The sequence below is a fragment of the Ranitomeya variabilis genome, chromosome 2, assembly GCF_051348905.1.
Source record: "Ranitomeya variabilis isolate aRanVar5 chromosome 2, aRanVar5.hap1, whole genome shotgun sequence".
In the NCBI taxonomy this organism is placed as follows: domain Eukaryota; kingdom Metazoa; phylum Chordata; class Amphibia; order Anura; family Dendrobatidae; genus Ranitomeya; species Ranitomeya variabilis.
Window position 1 is genome coordinate 196,146,692 of NC_135233.1, and position 23,221 is coordinate 196,169,912.

Sequence of the window (23,221 nt, forward strand, 5' to 3'; positions counted from 1 at the left end):
TTTGCACCGAACTGGTTAGCTGAGAGCCAGCAGGAGGGTGTATACTGCAGGGGAGGAGCTAACTTTCTTTGTATCACTTAGTGTCCTCCTAGTGGCTAGCAGCATAACACCCACGGTCTGTGTCCCCCAATGATTGGCTCGGAGAAAAGGATTTTACGGTGAGTACACAAAAATCCCTCTTTCTGCTGCATATCTGATCTGATGATCGCTGCTATGTAGCAGAGCTGATCGCGTTGTGCCAGCTTCTAGCCTCCCATGGAGGCAATTGAAGCATGGCAAAAGTAAAAAAAAAAAATATATAGACGTTTAAATCACCCCCCCCTTTTGCCCCATTCAAAATAAATCAATAAAAAAAATCAAACCTACACATATTTTGTATCGCCGCGTTCAGGAAAAAGTAAACCAGTGCTCCTTCCCTTCCGAGCTCTCCCGTGTGCCCAAACGGGTTTACCCCAACATATGGGGTATCAGCGTACTCGGGACACATTGGACATCAACTTTTGGGGTCCAATTTCTCCTGTTACCCTTGGGAAAATACAAAATTGGGGGCTAAAAAAAAGTTTTGTGGAAAAAAAAAGAAAAAAAAAAAAAAAGGATTTTTTATTTTCACGGCTCTGCGTTATAAACTGTAGTGAAACACTTGGGGGTTCAAAGTTCTCGCAACACATCTAGATAAGTTCCTTGGGGGGTCTAGTTTCCAATATGGGGTCACTTGTGGGGGGCTTCTACTGTTTAGGTACATTAGGGGCTCTGGAAACACAATGTGATGCCTGCAGACCAATTCATCTAAGTCTGCATTCCAAATGACGCTCCTTCCCTTCCGAGCTCTGCCATGCGCTCAAACGGTGGTTCCCCCCCACATATGGGGTATCAGCGTACTCCGTTGAAATTAGACCCCAAAAGTTGTTGTCCAGTTTGTCCTGTTACCCTTGAAAAAATACAAAACTAAGGGCTAAAAAATTTGTGGAAGAAAAATTTTTTTTTTATTTTTTCACGGCTTTGCGTTATAAACTAGTGAAGCACTTGGGGGTTCAAAGCTCTCACAACACGTCTAGATGAGTTCCTTAGGGGGTCTACTTTCCAAAATGGTGTCACTTGTGGGGGGTTTCAATGTTTAGGCACATCAGGGGCTCTCCAAACGCAACATCTCGATTCCTGTCAATTTTGCATTGAAAAGTCAAACGGCGCTCCTTCCCTTCCGAGCTCTCCCATGCGCCCAAACACTGGTTTACCCCCACATATGGGATATCAGCGTACTCAGGACAAATTGTACAACAACTTTTTGGGTCCAATTTCTCCTGTTACCCTTAGTAAAATAAAACAAATTGGAGCTGAAGTAAATTTTTTGTGAAAAAAAAGTTAAATGTTCATTTTTATTTAAACATTCCAAAAATTCCTGTGAAACATCTGAAGGGTTAATAAACTTCTTGAATGTGGTTTTGAGCACCTTGAGGGGTGCAGTTTTTAGAATGGTGTCACACTTGGTTATTTTCTATCATATAGACCCCTCAAAATGACTTCAAATGAGATGTGGTCCCTTAAAAAAAAAAAAAAAAAAAAAAAAAAAATGGTGTTCTAAAAATGAGAAATTGCTGGTCAACTTTTAACCCTTATAACTCCCTAACAAAAAAAAATTTTGGTTCCAAAATTGTGCTGATGTAGATGAAGTAGACATGTGGGAAATGTTACTTAAGTATTTTGCGTGACCTATCTCTGTGATTTACAGTGCCTACAAGTAGTATTCAACCCCCTGCAGATTTAGCAGGTTTACACATTTGGAATTAACTTGGCATTGTGACATTTGGACTGTAGATCAGCCTGGAAGTGTGAAATGCACTGCAGCAAAAAAGAATGTTATTTATTTGTTTATTTTTTTTTTAAATTGTGAAAAGTCTTTTCAGAGGGTCATTTATTATTCAACCCCTCAACCCCCCAGAATTCTGTTTGGTTCCCCTAAAGTATTAAGAAGTAGTTCAGGCACAAAGAACAATGAGCTTCACATGTTTGGATTAATTATCTCTTTCCAGCCTTTTCTGACTATTTAAGACTCTCCCCAAACTTGTGAACAGCACTCAAACATGGTCAACATGGGAAAGACAAAGGAGCATTCCAAGGCCATCAGAGACAAGATCGTGGAGGGTCACAAGGCTGGCAAGGGGTACAAAACCCTTTCCAAGGAGTTGGGCCTACCTGTCTCCTGTTGGGAGCATCATCCGGAAGTGGAAGGCTTATGGAACTACTGTTAGCCTTCCATGGCCTGGACAGCCTTTGAAAGTTTCCTCCCGTGCCGAGGCCAGGCTTGTCCGAAGAGTCAAGGCTAACCCAAGGACCACAAGGAAGGAGCTCCGGGAAGATCTCATGGCAGTGGGGACATTGGTTTCAGTCAATACCATAAGTAACGCAATGGTCTCCGTTCCAGACGAGCCCGTAAGGTACCTTTACTTTCAAAGCGTCATGTCAAGGCTCGTCTACAGTTTGCTCATGATCACTTGGAGGACTCTGAGACTGACTGGTTCAAGGTTCTCTGGTCTGATGAGACCAAGATCGAGATCTTTGGTGCCAACCACACACGTGACGTTTGGAGACTGGATGGCACTGCATACGACCCCAAGAATACCATCCCTACAGTCAAGCATGGTGGTGGCAGCATCATGCTGTGGGGCTGTTTCTCAGCCAAGGGGCCTGGCCATCTGGTCCGCATCCATGGGAAGATGGATAGCACGGCCTACCTGGAGATTTTGGCCAAGAACCTCCGCTCCTCCATCAAGGATCTTAAGATGGGTCGTCATTTCATCTTCCAACAAGACAACGACCCAAAGCACACAGCCAAGAAAACCAAGGCCTGGTTCAAGAGGCAAAAAATCAAGGTGTTGCAGTGGCCTAGTCAGTCTCCTGACCTTAACACAATTGAAAACTTGTGGAAGGAGCTCAAGATTAAAGTCCACATGAGACACCCAAAGAACCTAGATAACTTGGAGAAGATCTGCATGGAGGAGTGGGCCAAGATAACTCCAGAGACCTGTGCCGGCCTGATCAGGTCTTATAAAAGACGATTATTAGCTGTAATTGCAAACAAAGGTTATTCCACAAAATATTACACCTAGGGGTTGAATAATAATAATTGACCCACACTTTTATGTTTTAAAATTTATAAAAATTTAGCTGAGCAACAAAACTTTTTGGTTTGTAAGATTTATGCATCTGTTAATAAATCCTGCTCTTGTTTGAAGTTTGAAGGCTCTAACTTATTTGCATCTTATTAAACCTGCTAAATCTGCAGGGGGTTGAATACTACTTGTAGGCACTGCAATTGTATAAAAATTCAAAGTTGGAAAATTGCGAAATTTTCGCCAAATTTCCGTTTTTTTTTTCACAAACGCAGGTAATATCAAAGAAATGTTACCGCTATCATGAAGTACAATATGTCACGAGAAAACCGTGTCAGAATCACCAGGATTCGGTGAAGCATTCCAGAGTTATAACCCCATAAAGGGACAGTGGTCAGAATTGTAAAAATTGGCCTGGTCATTAACGTGCAAACCACCCTTGGGGGTAAAGGGGTTAATGTAGACTTAAAATTAAATCAAATTATTTGAGATATAGTGATTGTTATTCTTTCTATTATTTATTCTTTCTATATGTTGAGGAATCTTCTTTGAAATAATTTTTTTTTCTCTGTTCTTTCAGATGTCCCGGTCTATGAAACCAGCACAATCTATAAATAACTTTTTTTTTTTTTTTGAGTGATATTGATAAGCACAAGATTCAGTAAAGAAATATTGGAATAGTGTATATATGTATGTATATATGTATATATGTATATATGTATATATGTATATATGTATATATGTATATATGTATATATGTATATATGTATATATGTATATATGTATATATGTATATATGTATATATGTATATATGTATATATGTATATATATATATATATTTATATTTTTATAATATTTCTTATATTTCTTTGTATGCTCTTCAAGGAACTCCTAATATTGCGGCCAAATATGTGTGGTCATTTAGTATCCTTGCAATAGATAAGAGAAACGTGGGGGACTATCCGCCCCTTAGGGTCTCTAGGTCTTTGCATTGGTTCGTGATGCCCCACTTAATTGGGGAGGGTGTCTCGGATCTAGTGACACTATATACTAGTGACAGCAGTATATTGATTCAGTTCTCTGATCTTCGGGGTGCATTCCTTCATATTACCACAAGAGATTATGATTGCAATTTTTATTAATTAATTTTTCTTGTTTTTTTGAGTTTCCCCCTTTCCTTTTTTTGTAAATATGGGGGTATACCTTAACCAACATGGCGCCGTTACCCTCAGAATAGCTCTGCGCAGACGTGGACCATAATGCTAGGAGTCCTTTTGAGTATACATCAGACATGCGCAGTAGCTCTAGGAGGACGCTGAAGATTACGCGCACATTAAGGAATACAAGTGTAAATGTGCTGTGATTTTGTTTCATAAGACGGGGACACCTGATTTGGTTTAATTTATTGTTTAGTAAATTTTATCAATAATTACATTGCACTTTATCTATATACAAATAATGTATTTCAATGAATTTATTAAAAATGCACTTTCTTTGATCACCGATCATGAATGCACTGACGTTTAAGACTCTAAATATTGTTTAATAATTTACTAATGAAGAACATATGTGTTCTCTATAAAAGCGTATTTCACTTGTATGTTCATTGCTTGAAAAAGGATATCACATACGAAACGTTGCCACACCGTTCAGGCATTAAAGTCCACTTTTTTTTTCTATTTTTTTTTTTTTTATTTGTATGTATGTATCTATATCTAATCATTTATTTTGAAAAACCATATAGCGGTGCTGTGAAGTTGAGATGTGTTAGGCGCGTGTTCACACTGAGGGTATGTGCACATGCTGCGGATTTTGCTGCGGATCCGCAGCGGATTTGACGCTGCGGATCCGCAGCAGTTTTCCCAAAGTTTACAGTACCATGTAAACCTATGGGGAAAAAAAAACGCTGTGCACATGCTGCGGAAAAATCCGCGCGGAAACGCAGCGGATTATTTTCCGCAGCATATCAATTCTTTCTGCGGATTCCGCAGCGGTTTTCAACATGCACCAATAGGAAAGTGCAGTTGAAAACCCGCAGAAGAAACCGCGATGAAAACCGCAGTGGTTTTGCACTGCGGATTTTCCAAATCCGCTGCGGACAAGTCCGCAGCAGAATCCGCAACATGTGCACATACCCTAAATGCGCTTCTGGGCTAAGTTACCTGTGACACCGTGCTTACTCTTTTACTACGGCTTACACCGTCAGGATGATATAATTTTGCTTGTTAATAAACCACTTGTCCTTTTATTTCAGGAACCCTGCACCTAAGCTGGGTCTGGGAGGAGCAGCGCAGGTCGTCGCCGGAGTAGCCGGAGCGCCTGGCAGCGGGACTGCTCAGACGTCTGGCTTCACTTTTGGGACTGCAATTCCTCAACCCGTCCCAGCGGCTCCCAGTACTGGCGGTGGCTTCGGTTTCACTGGTGCGGTGACGACAGCTGGACCCCCAGTTACAGCCACAGTGCCGGCTCCTACCCTGGCAGCCAGCAATGCAGTGCAGACCCCAGGTATGGCTCTTAATGGGGGCTTAGTTTGTTACTGTTACCCAAAAGTGTTGTCAAACACCAGTCCAATTGCTGGGAGTCATTGGGACAAATCCCGCTGGGTGTAATGTGCTGCCGGCCCTTTTTGGGTGGTTTTATATTGAGCTCCATCAAAGTTCTGAGCAATAAAACCATCCAAGGAACTTTCCCACCCTGATCGGAAGCGATGGTTAATGCAGGTGTTGGGAAGGCTCACGAGGTTTTGGCTTTTATAGAAGAGAACTGATGTTGTCGCCTAATCCATATACTGTATGTCGGTAGCAGATAGTTTGTGCCCCGTTCTGCGTCACGGCTTTCTCGCTCTCTCTCCTGTCGTTTAGCTTTTTGTATGGGAACGTCTGTGGCGTCCAGCATCTCCACTTCTGCTACTGCCCCAACGCAGACTGCTCCGGTCCAGCCGATTCCAAACCTGTTTGTAAAGCCGTCCGAACCCCCACAAGGTGAGTTATGGTATTAATATGGAGCCCACCTGGACGTGCGGAGGACACCGTGTACTTGGGGAGAAGATAACCTTTTATTGCTTTTGCAAAAACTGCAGAGAAAATGTCAACTCCGCAGTGTGAAGACCCCCGCAAGGCTGCAGTAAGCCATCCGTGTCTGGTTTTACGGCCGTGTGAAGTGGTCTTTATTCTCATGTCACATCCGTTTTGCTTTTGTGTTGCATCCATTATTTATTTTTTCCCCATTAACACTTAATATATCAGATAATTACTTACCAACATCCGCCGCACGTGTGCAGCACAAGTCAGTAGCGGGTGCATGGGCTCATGGGGTGATCTCGGCCCATACCCGGCAGGTAATGGCTGTGTGTTACAGCCAGGACCTGCCTCTAAAAGCCACTGGTGGAGCTGACTGTTAACTTGTCAAACTGTGACAGAGGCATTAGCAGCGTACCGGCATCATTCCATGCAACCATCAGCGCTCCCGGGACAGGACCACAGGTCGCCGATGGGTTGCTATGAGTCGGGGGTCTTCTTAAGACGTCCATGCTTCTTATTTTGGAGCTTCCTTAAATCCAAAGCTGTGGCCTGTGGTTTTTACTGTCTGCAGTAATACTGTGCTATAGTATCAGATGATTGCCTTCAAGGGGCCTAATAAATACTGTAAAAATGTAAATTATCATTATAAGTTCAAATCGCCTCCATTTCCCCATGTTAAAAATAAAGACCATAAAATAATGCACACGTGGCGTCGCCGTGTCTATCAAAATCTAAAAATAACCAGTAAACAAAAGAAAATTACAATTACACACCGCAAAATTGCAGGTTTTTTGGTCATTGTAATACCACGAAAATGCTGTAAGAAGCGATCAAAATGTCACATCTATCCCAACATAGTATCCATAAAAGTGTCATCTCGCCCCGCAAAAAAATAAGCTGTCACTCCGCTCTATCGACCAAGAAGTACAAGCAGGGAGTCTCAGAAAATGGCAACAATCTAAAAAAAAAATTTTTTATTTTTTTTTTAATTTTGATTACCGCATATACTCGAGCTCGAGTATAAGCCGCCCCTCCCCCGATTTTGCCACAAAAAACTGGGAAAACTTAATGACTCGAGTATAAGCCTAGGGTAGGAAATGCAGCAGGTACTGGTAAATGTCAAAAATAAAAATAGATACCAATAAAAGTAAAATTAATTGAGACATCACTAGGTTAAGTGTTTTTGAATATCCATATTGAATCAGGAGCCCCATATAATGCTCCATACAGTTCATGATGAACCCATAAGATGCTCCATACAAAATACGCCCCATATAATGCTCCATACAGTTTATGATGGGCTCCATAAGATGCTCCATACAGATATTTGCCCCATATAATGCTGCACATGGCCCCATAAGATGCTCCATACAGATAATTGCTCCATATAATGCTGCACATCGTCCTATACAGATATTTGCCCCATATAATGCTGCACATGGTCTCATACAGATATTTGCCCCATATAATTATGCACATGGCCCTATAAGATGCTCCATACAGATAATTGCTCCATATAATGCTGCACATGGCCCCATACAGATATTTGCCCCATATAATGCTGCACATGGCCCCATAAGATGCTCCATACAGATATTTGCCCCATATGCTGTTGCTGCGATTAAAAAAAATAAAAAATCACATACTCACCTCTCAGGTCCCCGGCACTTGCTATACTCACCTGTCCTCCGTTCCACCATCGGCGCCGCTGTGTCTTCCCCGTCCTCTGCACTGACGTTCAGGCAGAGGGCGGCGCGCACTAATCGCGTCATCGCGCCCTCTGACCTGAGCGTCACTGCAGACGACAGGGAAGACTGAGACAGACTGTGGAACGGGGAATAGGTGAATATCGCGCACTGCGTTATACTCACCTGCTCCTGGCGCGGTCCCTGGTTCCCCGGCGCCGGCAGCTTCTTCCTGTAGTGAGCGGTCACATGGTACCGCTCATTACAGTAATGAATATGCGGCTCCACCCCTATGGGAGTCAGGTCCATATTCATTACTGTAATGAGCGGTACCATGTGACCGCTCACTACAGGAAGAAGCTGTCAGCACCCAGAGAACCAGGGATGTGCAGGGACCGCGCCAGGAGCAGGTGAGTATGATTACACAGCTCCGCTCCCCCGACGACCCCTGGGTATGACTCGAGTTTAAGCCGAGAGGGGCAATTTCAGCCTAAAAGAAGTGGGCTGAAAATCTCGGCTTATACTCGAGTATATGCGGTACTTATTATTTGGGTAGTGAAAAAAAAATGTTTTTTTGTTTTTTTTAAAGTGGCCAAGTTTGGTATCTCCATAATTGTGCTGCTGAGGATAATGCTATTGCCAGAGTCACTTTTACCATACAGTGTACGCCGTATCCGTATAAACAATTCCCCAAAGTCAGAATTTTTTTTTTTTTTTTTTTTTACCCCACTTGGAATTTTCTCCCAGTTTTCCAGTACACTATGGGGTAAAGTGCATGCTGTCACTTAAAGGGACTCTGTCACCTGAATTTGGAGGGAACAATTTTCAGCCATAGGGGCGGGGTTTTCGGGTGTTTGATTCACCCTTTACTTACCCGCTGGCTGCAATATTGGATTGAAGTTCATTCTCTGTCCTCCGTAGTACACGCCTGCACAAGGTAAGATTGCCTTACGCAGGCGTGTACTATGGAGGACAGAGAATGAACTTCAATCCAATATTGCAGCCAGCGGGTAAGGAAAGGGTGAATCAAACACCCGAAAAACCCGCCTCTATGGCTGAAAATTGTTCCCTCCAAATTCAGGTGACAGAGTCCCTTTAAAAGTACAACTTGTCCCCCAAAAAACAAGCCTCATATGGCTATGTGGAAAAAGTTATGGCTCTGGGAAGAGGAGGAAAAAAATGAAAATTGGCTGTATCGGGAAGGGGTTAAAAATTATTGAAATACAAATGAAACGATGAAGTGTCCTCCACATTTCATATTAGATCTCTGAGGTGACCTGTCTAGGAGACTCTGATGTACGGAGCAGAGGCCACGATCTGTACAGCGATGTGGCAGAATCCGTGTACATGTGGGGTCCCTTATCAGAAGCTCGCACATGGCTCCTCACTCTTACTGCAGAGGTCCAGCACCATGTTGTCTCTCCTGGCGTCTCTTGTAGCAGTCAGTCGTATCTGCAGTGTCGGAGCACATATGGAAGGCCCGCGGTGTTACCACCCAGTAGGGGTGGTTGGGAATACCTATTATCCAGATGCACAGATTTTAGCTAGAAGTGAAGGGTTGCTATAACACAACAAACACCGTACACTTTATTTTTGGTGTTTCGAATGGCTATAGTTCATAGAACAGCAATGAGACATTCAGCCGCAGGGACTCAACATAGTAGTAGAGCACGCCGAAGACGCTAGTAGCTACCGAGCCGCTCAGATAACACCGTAACGGAGCACGCCGAAGACACTATTCGCTCCTGAGCAGCTCAGATAACACCTGATAACTCCATATCGGAGCACGCTGAAGACACTCTATTAGCACTCGAGCATGTTCTGAGAACGCCTTATCCAAGCTCATATGCTTATCACTATAGTGACCATTTGGAATTGTGGATGAAATGCAGCCGTGAACGAAGGTTATGTCAGTGCTTAAAAAAAATAAATAAATAAAATACTCCATTGCAAATGTGAAAACAGCAAAGGGGAGAGATGAATTGGTAAGGTATGGAGTTGGTCTTGCAGTGTTTACTTAGCACATTGGTAGGGCATGGAGTTGGTCGGGCAGTGTTTACTTTGCACATTGGTAGGGCATGGAGTTGGTCGGGCAGTGTTTACTTTGCACATTGGTAGGGCATGGAGTTGGTCGGGCAGTGTTTACTCTGCACATTGGTACGGCATGGAGTTGGTCAGGCAGTGTTTACTTTGCACATTGGTAGGGCATGGAGTTGGTCGGGCAGTGTTTACTTTGCACATTGGTACGGCATGGAGTTGGTCGGGCAGTGTTTACTTTGCACATTGGTACGGCATGGAGTTGGTCGGGCAGTGTTTACTTTGCACATTGGTACGGCATGGAGTTGGTCGGGCAGTGTTTACTTTGCACATTGGTAAGGCTGGTTTCACACTTGCGTTTTGATCTGCAGCGTTTTTTTAAAAAACGCATGTGAAAAAACCGTGTGCAAACGCTGCGTTTTTGCATGCAGAAAAAAAAGCGGCGTTTTGCCGCGTTTACATGCGTTTTTTCCTGCGTTTGCGTTTTTTAAACGCATGCTGAGAAGTGTGTGACAGCTGCCAATCATCAAAATCAACTAGAAAACCCACTATAAACAGAAATAGCTAGGGTTAGGGTTAGGATCCCTAGTAACCCTAGGGATCCTAACCCTAACCCTAGGGATCCTAACCCTAAGGGTTAGGGTTAGGATCCCTAATAACCCTAGGGATCCTAACCCTAAGGATCCTAACCCTAACTCTAAGGGTTAGGATCCTAACCCTAAGGGTTAGGGTTAGGATCACTAGGGTTAGGATCCCTAGGGTTACTAGGGATCCTAACGTTAGGGTTAGGATCCCTAGTAACCCTAGGGTTAGGGTTTTCTTGTTTTTTCTTGTGGTTAGGGTTTTGTGTTTTCTTGTGTTTTTCTATAAAAACGCATGCGTTTTTAACGCAAGCAAACGCACGTGCTTAAAAACGCATGCGTTTACATAGACAGCAATACCTTTTTTTGCCGCGAATAAACGCATGCGTTTTTTGCGGCAAAAAAAACGCCGCTAGAAATTACTACAGGTTGCATTTCTGCAACTAAACGCACGCGTCAAACGCATGCGTTGCCGAAAACGCATGCTAAAAAACGCGTGCGTTTTTTAATGTTAAGTATAGAAAAAAAAACGCATGTGTTTTTTAGCGCTAAAATGCTGCAAATCAAAACGCAAGTGTGAAACCAGCCTAAGGCATGGAGTTGGTCTTGCAGTGTTTACTTATCACACTGGTAGGGCATGGAGTTGGTCGGGCAGTGTTTACTCTGCACACTGGTAGGGCATGGAGTTGGTCGGGCAGTGTTTACTCTGCACATTGGTAGGGCATGGAGTTGGTCGGCAGTGTTTACTCTGCACATTGGTAGGGCATGGAGTTGGTCGGGCAGTGTTTACTCTGCACATTGGTAGGGCATGGAGTTGGTCGGGCAGTGTTTACTCTGCACACTGGTAGGGCATGGAGTTGGTCGGGCAGTGTTTACTCTGCACATTGGTAGGGCATGGAGTTGGTCGGGCAGTGTTTACTCTGCACATTGGTAGGGCATGGAGTTGGTCGGGCAGTGTTTACTCTGCACATTGGTAGGGCATGGAGTTGGTCGGGCAGTGTTTACTCTGCACACTGGTAGGGCATGGAGTTGGTCGGGCAGTGTTTACTCTGCACACTGGTAGGGCATGGAGTTGGTCGGGCAGTGTTTACTCTGCACACTGGTAGGGCATGGAGTTTGTCGGGCAGTGTTTACTTTGCACATTGGTAGGGCATGGAGTTGGTCGGGCAGTGTTTACTCTGCACATTGGTAGGGCATGGAGTTGGTCGGGCAGTGTTTACTTTGCACATTGAGCCCTGTGAGCATTAAGAGGAGGTGAGAGCAGCTGCAGCCCTGACGTCCTGTTGATAATCAATTTGCCGGCGGGGACAGTGACTTGAGCCCCGGGAACTCGAGTGTCGGCACCGCTGGAATGGCGCCGGCACTGAAGGGGTGTCACGCTGTAAGCGGCGATAAAGGGGCAGGACGGCGTACTGGGACCCGCACCTGACCCTGCCACAATAATGGGGCCATGGCTTTCCCTTATCTCAGGGGTACCTATGATGGTTAGGAGGCCTGAGCCGCCAGCGTATCCCTGTCTTCTGAGTTGACCCTATCAGGGGCCCCCTCTCCCCCCAAAGGAGGTGGACTGCACCACTGTAACTATAACAGGGTAAACAGACAAGGTAACTAAGTCTCAAACTCACCAAATGCTTACACAACCACAGAGGAAACACAGAGAAGGGAAGAGAAGGAATAAACTAGGAAGGAAAACAGGTTTTACATGCAACCAAAACAGCAGACACCAATCTCTGTAAATAAACCTCCAACTCCCAACACCACGCTCCTTCAACCTCCAAGCCAGGCAGTAGAACTGATCACTGACAATAGCTGAAGTCAGGACTGGGTCTATATAGAGGATCAGATTACAAGATCCACTTCAGCTGAGAGACCCAGCTCTCAGCAACACAGCAATAAGGTTAACTCCTGCACTGCTGGCACAAAGCAGCCAGGTCAGAATACAGGTGAAGAGCTTCTGTTCACTGTGTGAACAAGGCCCAGTGCGCTGCGGTTCTCTGGAACCTCTGTCGCGGAAGCCCCGTGACAAGGGGACTGTAAGTGTTTTTATTTTAACAGGGCCAAATATAAGGAAGAAATAACTGTTTTCCAATTCGCGGACGACCCCTTCAATCTTGGGAAAATCACAAAAATAAATGGATTTCACAACCTGCTCTTCACCAAAAATGCTACAAAAACAGATGTCAATGTTTGCTGCATTTATTGCTTTCTGTGGATGAAAACAAACGCTGCAAAAACACTGAAATAACTGAAAACTGCGATATGTCAATTAACTAAAAACAAAGCGCCTGCGTGAGATTTCTGAAATCTGATAGCTTTTGCTGGTTCTGTAAAATATGCTTTTCATTTGCATATAATGAAACGTAATAAACCATGTGACTGTAGCCTTCAAGTCAATGTTCATGGCTCCGATATCTGGAGCAAGCATTCCTAGGAGCGCTGGTTAATTGTGCAGTGGAAACAGGCTGACGATCACCTGGAACCAGCAAAGCGCCTGTATAGCGGTCTCCACCAAAGATCCTGTGTGCAACGGATGGTGGCTGCAGCCTATGTGCACTGAGGATTATTACCGATGGATGTATCCGCCTTGTACACGATCCTCCTGCATTCTCATCCTTCTGTGTTTTTTTTCTGAAGTATTGTCTATATTTGCAGGTAGGATTTACAGTAAATTGACTGCAGGTTATTTCTTTTTCACCATTTCCGTAGTTGCCGCCGTTATAGGGACCACAACGTCATCTGCGCCCCTCAGCACTCTGACACTCGGCTCCAGTCTGACCACTCCGGCGGCATCCCTCTTCTCAATAACCACCACGGCGCCTGCTGCAGGTATGACTGTATTATTACTGTGGACATGTCAGCATAAACGACACTAATGGACACTGGTCCAAATGTGCATCACTGAGGCGAAAACAAAACCAACCAAAGACCTGTCCCCTGGGGTTCACCCCGCATTGTCCATTCTGATGGGACCATGATGGCTGGAGAACATCTGCAGACACTATTATTCTGCAGCTTTCTCCGTGCCGACCCCAGTCTCGGCCAGGGGATGCTGCACTTTGTGGAAAGTGATAAGTGTGTGGTCTTCATATTCAGCAGTGACCTCCCGAGAACACTTTGAGATCGGAGACTATTTTCTGCCGTGTCCAAGCGCTGACATTTCCTTTTTCATTAGTTTGAGAATCTAAGCGGCTCTCAAAGTTTTTAAACTCTGCAGGGCTGGGTGTCTAAATGGTGGATGTCTTTCAACGGAGGACTTTATCATTACTTTTATCAAAGACTATCTGTTCTCTCTTGCAGCCACCTTGGCTACTAAACCACAGACTACAGGAGCAGTGCAAAGTATTACTGCTGGCTCCGCACCTGTAAGGTAAGTACAAGACACCGCCGACTCCTCTGCCGGCTCCTTTATATGGAGTTTATTGTAATACTGAGACTCTTAGTTGATTCCTTTTCTTGGTTGCTGATTTGCTTACTCTACTGAAGGTCGATGGCACAATATACTGCAAACATGGATTATCATAGTAAGAACACCAGCTTCATTAGGCCTCTTTTATATTGTCTGCAGTTTGTATTGTGGAATCTGGTGACTGATTTTAGATTTTCAGTCTTTATTTTCGTCCGTTTTTTGCTGCTTTCTATTTGATACATGACATATCAGGACCATGGTCATGCCCCCTAATTTAATGCTTTTACCTTACAGTAGTGCCCCAGCTGTTATGACCTATGCCCAACTAGAAAACCTGATCAACAAATGGAGTTTGGAGCTTGAAGATCAAGAAAAACTTTTTTTACATCAGGCTACGCAAGTCAATGCCTGGGACCGAACACTGATCAGAAATGGGGAAAAGGTGAGCGAGAAATACCCCGGGGGCCACGGTGGGTGGCGATCGCCTCTGCACTCATCTGATATCTCGCTGCCTTATGTTGTCAGATCACCGCATTACACCAGGAGATGGAGAAGGTGAAGCTGGACCAGAAGAGGTAAGACAGCGAAACGAGACCTTGTAGTAACTCCTCGCTCTGCGTGTCCTATGCGGGCCACCATACGCGGTGCTGCGGATTCGAGAACCCACAACATGCTCCTATATGCATGCAGAATATTTTACATTTTTGTGGGGTTGTCACCTTTTGTATTGTCACGTGACATCAAGCCCACGTCATAGTAATGGTGAAGCGTCTATAAGACACCTCTCCATTACTAATGCTATAGTTACATGGTAAATAAAGATACGACCAGAATGAAGTCCTTTAATTGAAAGTAACACACAGACTCCTTTTAATAATCTTAATTAAACCATGATTACAACCTCGCCTAATTCCACCAAAGCCCTCGATCTCCTGTAATAAAAGTAAAATAAAAAAACAACAATATACCATACCTGTCCGTCGTTCTGTCCCATGCCGTAATCCATGTCTGGGGATAAACAGTTTTCATCTTGGACGGTGCCAAGATGCAACCGACCCAGCAGAGAACCACTGGGGAATGAGCTGGTAAGAGCGCAGCCTCAGTGACCGGTGGTGACATCGAGGTTACCTCTGGTCACTGAGGCTTCGTTCCCAGCCGGGCTGAACTGCCGTCACCTCAGTGAGATCCCCGCTAGCACCGTGAGGGGAAAACCCCCACGTCAAAGAGTCCTTACTATCTCCACTGGTCCCATAGACTGTAAATGGATCGCCACATGGTTTTATTTTTCTCCCAATATTTTGTACAATGTTGACAGACATCAAAATAGAACATATTTATAGATTTTATTTTTTCTAATTTTTTTTTCTATTTTCTTAGATTGGACCAAGAACTGGACTTTATACTTTCTCAGCAGAAAGAGTTAGAGGACCTTCTAACCCCGCTGGAAGAATCGGTCAAAGAGCAGAGCGGAACAATCTATCTGCAACACGCAGACGAGGAGAGAGAGAAGACGTAAGGAACAGAACTATGCACTAGCCAAAACCTTCTAGGATTGTAATCTCCAACATTTGGAGACTGAGTTTATATTTGTACTTGGTGAGATGTTGGTATTTTTGATCGGAACTTCAGGCGAAGCTAATGTTAATGTGACAGTAAATGTAGATGTATATTGTCTAAAGTATGCCAGCTTTAACAAAATGGTAAAAATGGAAGAAAAAACTTATTTCTTACTATTAATGACTTGATAATATTTGGTCAATTTTCCAAAATGTAACTTAAAAACCTCTTTACCTCTTAGATGAGTGTTCCCCAACTCCAGTCCTCCAGAACCACCAACGGATCATGTTTTCAGGATTTCCTTAGTATTGCACAGATAATTGCAGTACCTGCCCAGGCGCCGAGTCCTTCCCCTGCCCAGGCGCCGAGTCCTTCCCCTGCCCAGGCGCCGAGTCCTTCCCCTGCCCAGGCGCCGAGTCCTTCCCCTGCCCAGGCGCCGAGTCCTTCCCCTGCCCAGGCGCCGAGTCCTTCCCCTGCCCAACACTAAGAAAATCTTGAGATCATGTCCTGTTGGAGGCTCTGGATGACTGGAGTTGGGGAACACTGCCCTAGAGTCTAGACTCCACACCACAATACATGTTCTGTGGAACTACAAGGTGTATATGTGATTTATTTTTTTCATCATTTTATATTTAAAAATAGGATCTGTCTCTTGCTCCAAACATTAAGTTAAATACCTTGTAAAAATCACACTGTTGTTTTCGGAGAGCACTATGTGAAATCTCTGCTTGCAGTCCAACTTGGCGTTTCTCCAGTCCTCTCTGGGGTCATCCTCTTTCACATCTCCCTGCTAATCACAGTTCAGGAGTGCCTGAGACTGCAGCGCTCCCCATTGAATGCGTCTTTGTCCCCCATTGGGCCTGGATAAGCCGGTGTACCATGAAACAAGTCAGGAGCATGCCTTGATTATGCCGTATTGTAGGAATTGTTGCTCTGTGAATGGCAAGGAAGGGTTAAAGCTCACGTTCCTGAGAAATGTCTGAAGAAGCGCCCAGTTACATTTACAGTCCAGGAGGAACAAGTGTGAAGTGTATCTCCAAAATGGAGCGACGCAGCGCAGTACAGATAAAAGCAACAGAATCGGGGGTTTTGAAAGGAAGTTAACTCAGTTTGTTGGTTTTTTTTGAGTGACAGGTTGCCTTTAAAAAAATTAAAAAAAAAAAATTAGCTGAAATGATCGACTTCCTGTCACAAGACGTATGATACGGCCTCTAGCACTGGGACCAGAATGCGGGAGGCTTCCTACATGTATTGGGACCAGTGTCATGCACAGCAGGATGTATCAAGAAATCCAGTCGAAGAAGATAAAATACGCGCAGTTAATTTCAACTTGGTTCCCAGTCGGACAGACTCCTTCAGGACAAAAACCACAATGAACAGGAAAAAAAACATTCATTGTGGTTTCCAACTCCGTGTCGAAATAAGCTGCACGTTTTTCATCTTCTTTATCGATTTGGAATTCTTCAAACATCCAGCACCAGGGAAATTCTCAAGTTATTAAATTGCTTTAGACACCACGAAAAGAAGCAAGTTTGCAATTGGATTTCTTTTTCTGTCTGCTGTTTTTCTCTTGAAGAGGGAGCTTTTATCTTTCATGGTGTACAGCTTGTTTCCATTGAGCTCAGCTGTAGTTACATTTCAGGAGAGGAGTCAACTCTTATCATCCCAGCCACCTCTCACCAGCTGGTTTCTAGCAGCTTAGCTCCCTCCCTCTCTGCTCAGGGCTCGTATCAGTTTCCACAGCAGTTCATCACGGCTCTCCCTTTCCTGAGCCGTGTGCTCTTTCACATTCATGGGTTATCTCTATGTAATGAATGAATCTGCTCACCAGAACGGTCACTGAAGGAGGAACATCGGCGCCTCAAGCAGTCAGGAAGTAAGACCGCATTGCTCTGAGCTGCTCAAATACCTCTTTTTAAGGTGAGAATAAAAAGTAGAAAACCAGTAGCAGACTTACCTTCAAGTGATCCCACGAATCTGGCTCTGGTCATTGCAGAGGTCTACACTGGCTCTGAGAGCGATCACTGCTTCATTCCAGAAGTCAGACTACTGCAGCCAATCACAGGTCATATGACTAAAAGAGCAAGTTATCAGATGTTTCTTTGATTTAGGTATTCCATAAGGATGTTCTACCACACCCACAGAACAACAAGCCCTAGGCGGCTGTATCAATGGAAAAATAAGCTTCTCTCGCAGCAAAAGAAAAAGAACCCCGCTGCTCCCAAGTTCTTAAATCTTTACTTCTCATAAAAAGAGAAAAAAATGACTAAGAAAAACATGAATTATTAGGATGTCATTAGAAAAGGTTGAATTTGCAGTGGATATTTGACTAATGAAGGTTTGGTTGTGAATGAGTTAATAAAACATTTTATTCTAACAAACCATGAGGATTATTCTCCTGACTTTTTTTTTTATTATTATTTTTATTTTTCCAACAGATACAAACTAGCAGAGAACATTGACGCCCAACTGAAGCGCATGGCCCAGGATCTGAAGGACGTGATCGATCATCTGAACACCAAGGCAGGTCCTGGAGACTCCAGCACCCCGGTGAGGAGCCGCATACAGGGGTCTTACTCCAAGGACCTTACTAATAAGTTGTGGGGTCCCACCTCTGGGATCCTGGGGTCTTTCAGGCTACTTCTATGGGCTCTGCTCCTGTCAGGACTCCCATAGATATAGAGAGCTGCGCACATGTGTCCACCCCTCTGCTGACCAGGGCGGTGAAAAGAGGAGTTTCCATTATCTGGGTGCTGGGCCCAGAGGTGGAACCCACATCCTTGAGAAGTTTGTGGCATAACGTGAGGATGCCACAAATGTCTGACATGAGTACGCCTGTAATGATTAACCTTTTCATGACATAGGGATTTTTGTGTTTTTCCTCCCCTTTTTCCATTTTTTTTTTTTTTCGTCCACAAAGCCATAAGAAGTTATGGTATAAGAAGCCATAAGTACTTTTGAATGGCACCATTCATTTTACCATATAGTGTGCTGGTTTTTTTTATTTACAATGTTCACTATATGGTAGAACTGATATGACAATATGATTCTCCAGGTTAGTACACAGATGCCAATCGTGTATAGTGTGAGGTTTTTGTTTTAAGTGATGAAAAAGTAAAAAAATTGGAAATTACACTTTTATTTTTATTTTTTTTTTGCCATTTTTTTCCGAGACCCATAACATTTTCATTTTTCGGGATCTGGTGTCGGGTGAGCGTTTATTTTTTGCATTTTGTGTTCAATTTTTTTTCTCGTTATGCCATTTACCAATCAGATGAATTTACTTTATATTTTCTCTTCGCCACGACAGCACCCACTGAGAGAGGGGATCCGCCCCTAGGAACAGGAAACCCTACGGAGAGATAAAAGGGGCGGTCCCCCTCGCTCCCACAGTTTGGTTTCCTGTTCCTATGGGAAATCCACGGAGAAGAGGATGCCTAGCCTGGATGCCGCTTGTGCAGTTTACCTGTGAGGACGGCAAGGGCTCCAGAGCTGGAAGCAGCGTCGGGGGTCCTGGTGTCAGCTTCCCCCCTCTGCTGGCAGACGCTGTGAGGCCAGGGCTGGAGAGTGCTGGCTCACAGAAAATCATCCGGCACGTCTGCGGGGAGTTAGCGCTGTAATGGGGAACGCTGCGCCGTCCTCGGCGAGCGCTTATACGGCGTGGAGCCCCGGTATGTCCCCCGGAAGTATAGGCTGAAAAGCTTCCGAGGAGAGGGAGGAGACGGCGCCGGCGCTGGTGCCGGTGACAGCGCGGGCATATGAAATATGGCCGCGACCCGGAAGTGATTAGCACTTCCGGGTTCAACAGGAAGAAGATGGCGGCCCCCATGTGAAAAGGACGCCGGCGGTAACGCTCCGGCGTCCAATATGGATTCGGCACAGGACCCTGCGATGTCTTCTGTTGAGGCCACCGCAACTACTCCTCGCAGCCATGCCAGCAGCAGCAGCCGCTCCAAGCGGAGTGGATCTTCTAAAAAGAGCAAGCCTCTGCAGTCTCCTCCCCGTCAGCCGGTACCTTCACAGACGCTTCACTGGGGTGAGTGTACATCTACCCTATTAAGCTGATTGCTGTCCCCTCTTCTCTAACACTCTAGGCAAAATGTACTGAAAAAACGAAACACAAACAGTGTGCGATATGTCTTCAGCCCCTTCCGGATAGTTACACAAAGAAACTTTGTAAACCATGCATTGATTCCACCTTACGGGAAGAGGCCTCTGTTAAATCTGAGGACATTAGAGTGTTGATTAGAGAAGAACTACAAGCCCTGCATAGTTCGGGAAAAGAAACGCGTCCTAAGGGGACAAGAGAGTATGTTTCACCCATATCTGACCAATCTTCCGAATTAGAGGATGCAGATTCGGATGTTTCTAGGGATTATGTTTCCTCGGATGAGGATCAAGATACGTGCTTCCCCACCGACAGTATAGATAACCTGGTGAAATCTGTCCGTAACACTATGGGCATTGAGGATTCTAAGACCCCTAAAACACAGCAGGACATAATGTTCGCTGGGCTGTCCGAAAGGAAAAGACCCTCCTTTCCGGTGATAGCAGCAGTTAAAAATTTAATTAAAAAAGAGTGGGAAAGCCAGGGGCAGAGGGGACTACCACCATCTTCAAAGAGACGTTATCCCTTTAATGATGAGGAATTCTCAGCCTGGTCAAAAGCCCCAAAAGTAGACGCAGCAGTGGCTTCCACATCTAAAAAATCCCTGCTACCTGTGGAGGATTCAGGTTCACTACAAGATCCTTTGGACCGCAAAGCCGACTCTCTCCTTAAAAGAGCGTGGGAATCTTGTGCGGGAGCCCTAAAACCGGCTGTGTCAGCTACATGCACCGCTAGGTCCATGCTAGTCTGGCTAAATGACTTGGAAGAAGGACTTAAAAACGGTCTCTCTAGAGACAAGTTGAGAGCCTCTATACCTTTAATTAGGGGTGCTACAGCCTTCCTGGCAGACTCATCTGCTGACTCAATACGATTAGCGGCCAAGTCGGCGGGGCTGACTAATGCAGCACGTAGAGCCCTGTGGCTTAAGGGCTGGAAAGGCGATCCCCAGACAAAATCCAAATTGTGTGGTCTTCCATGTCAGGGTGAGTACCTATTTGGTACTAAGCTGGACGAGATCCTGACTAAAGCAGGGGAGAGGAAAAAGGGCTTCCCTAATAATAATTACCTTCCATCTTATAGGAGGGCGTTCCGAAAGCCCATGTTTAACAAGAGGAAGGATTTCAAGAGCCAAGATCGCTGGGCCACTAGAGACACCAGACAGAGAGGAGCACTTTTTGGGAAGCGCCCTTACAAAACTGAGGAAAAACCCCGTTAGAACAGATCTGCCTGTCGGAGGTAGATTGTCTTCCTTCTCAGATCAATGGCAGAAAATAACCTCGAACATTTGGGCAAATAGTATCATCACCTTCGGCCTAAAATTAAAATTTTCCCGAGTCCCGCCGGACTCATTTCTATTGACTTCTTTAAAAACCCAGTTACAGCAGGAGGCTTTGGAGCAGGAGGTATTGAACCTTCTAGCCAAAGGGGTTTTGGTGGAAGTTCCATTTCTTCAGCAAAAAAAGGGGTTCTATTCCCCTCTATTTTTAATCCCAAAGCCAGATGGATCTTTTAGAACCATATTGAACCTTAAAAAATTGAACACCTTTTTGCAGAATCAAACCTTTAAAATGGAGTCTATCCGATCCACCATAAAACTGTTGTCTCCCCATTGTTTTATGACGGTACTCGACCTAAAAGATGCGTATTACCATCTGCCAATTTTTATAGAACATCAACAATATCTCCGCGTGGCGATTGTGTTGAATGGACGTATACGACACTTTCAGTATACAGCAATGCCCTTTGGACTATCAATAGCTCCAAGGGTATTCACTAAGTTAATGTCGGAAGTAATGTCATACCTAAGAGTAAAAGATACCCTCATAATTCCGTACCTTGATGATCTTTTAGTGGTAGGAAGCTCCCCGTCACAATGTCACCAACGATTGTGTAATATGGTCTCGTCCCTGCAGAGGCTAGGGTGGTTGGTGAATTGGGAAAAGTCTAGACTTCTTCCAACTACTCGACAAACATTCTTGGGGATTATAATAGACTCCATAAGCCAAAAATGTTTTTTACCACAATCCAAGCAATTGACAATAAGAAATAAGGTACAGTCGGTAATAGATAAACCTCTAATATCTTTAAGACAAGGCATGTCCCTCCTTGGCTCCTTCACGTCATGTATCCCAGCAGTACCATGGGCCCAATTTCATTCAAGGTGTTTACAATATGCAATTTTACATGAGGAAATAAAATTACAAGGTCATCTAGACGGTAAAATTTCCCTTTCTGAAGATGTAATTAAATCCCTATCCTGGTGGCTAGAACCAGATCACTTGGTTAGTGGGGTCCCCTGGGTAGTTAAACCTTCAAACACAATATTCACGGATGCCAGTCCTAGTGGTTGGGGAGCACATATGAGAGATCAGGTAGCCCAAGGTCTATGGTCGGTTACGGAGTCAGACGACTCGTCTAATATAAGAGAGCTGAAAGCTATCCATCACGCTCTTTGTGAATTCCTTCCGCAGCTACACGGAACACATACAAGGATTCTGTCAGACAACATGACATCAGTAGCGTATATCAATCATCAAGGAGGAACAAGATCAGGAACACTCATGTCTATAGCCGAAGACATGCTAACTATAGCCGAGAAACATCTACTGTCTCTATCAGCACTACATGTCAGAGGAGTGAACAATTCAAAAGCGGACTTCCTCAGTCGCCTTACCCTCCACCAAGGGGAGTGGGTTTTAAATCATCGAATCTTCAAAATGATAACCGTAAAATGGGGCTTACCAGAGGTAGATCTCTTCGCTACAAGAGACAACAGGCAATTAAAAAAGTTCGCTTCAATGTTCCAATCCGACAAACCCGATTTTCTCGATGCTCTCCAGGTACCCTGGACATTTCAGAAAGCGTATGCCTTTCCTCCTCTGATACTTCTACCAACAGTAATCAGGAAGATAAGAGAGGACAAAGCCAATATAATCCTGATTGCCCCATTTTGGCCAAAGAGACCATGGTTCTCCCTGCTCAGAGCTATGTCCATCTCAGATCCATGGATTCTCCCAGAGGATCAGGATCTTCTTTTCCAGGGGCCATTCAACCACCCTCATGTGAAGGGTCTACGGTTGACAGCCTGGAATTTGAGAGGCAATTGCTGAAATTAAGGGGTTTCTCTGATCAAGTAATTAATACTCTATTATTAAGTAGGAAAAGATCCACTACTTCTATATATGTAAGAGTATGGAGGAAGTTTCTAAGTCTTTATCCATTGGCCTTGTCAAAAGAAATTCCTATACTTAACATTTTAGAATTTCTCCAGAAAGGACGTGACTTAGGTCTTTCAGTTAATACCTTAAAAGTACAAGTCTCTGCTCTAGGGGCATTGTATAGTCACAATGTAGCGGGTGATAGGTGGATAACTAGATTTATTTCAGCCTGCCAGAGGTCAGAACCAGTTCAGATTCCCCGCATACCGCCTTGGGATGTTAATCTAGTCCTTGAGGCCTTGACAGGTCACCCATTTGAGCCACTACACTCAGCTCACATTAAACACGTTACTCTCAAAACTACTCTTCTTGTCGCATTAGTATCGGCAAGAAGGGTAAGTGACATACAGGCACTATCAGTAGATCCTCCTTTTCTGTCAATATTTCCAGATAGAATCGTCCTGAAAACAGACCCTTCCTACCTACCTAAGAGATGTACTAAATTTCATAGATCTCAAGAAATTCTTCTTCCTACTTTTTATGATAATCCTACAAATCAGG

The 23,221-nt window shown here is 44.4% G+C and overlaps 1 protein-coding gene across 2 annotated transcripts in view; it reads left to right on the forward strand.

Moving 5' to 3' along the window:
* Positions 1 to 23,221, forward strand: part of LOC143804866 (uncharacterized) — a 60,202-nt gene that overhangs the window by 27,238 nt on the left and 9,743 nt on the right. Inside the window, exons 3-10 of one of the 2 annotated variants that reach the window (XM_077283389.1) lie at positions 5,363 to 5,613; positions 5,970 to 6,089; positions 13,138 to 13,257; positions 13,729 to 13,798; positions 14,132 to 14,279; positions 14,363 to 14,412; positions 15,215 to 15,349; positions 17,833 to 17,944. In XM_077283389.1, coding sequence (XP_077139504.1) covers positions 5,363 to 5,613; positions 5,970 to 6,089; positions 13,138 to 13,257; positions 13,729 to 13,798; positions 14,132 to 14,279; positions 14,363 to 14,412; positions 15,215 to 15,349; positions 17,833 to 17,944 — 1,006 coding nt within the window. The remainder of the gene's footprint in view (positions 1 to 5,362; positions 5,614 to 5,969; positions 6,090 to 13,137; positions 13,258 to 13,728; positions 13,799 to 14,131; positions 14,280 to 14,362; positions 14,413 to 15,214; positions 15,350 to 17,832; positions 17,945 to 23,221) is intronic. The other variant, XM_077283390.1, reaches the window with a different exon arrangement.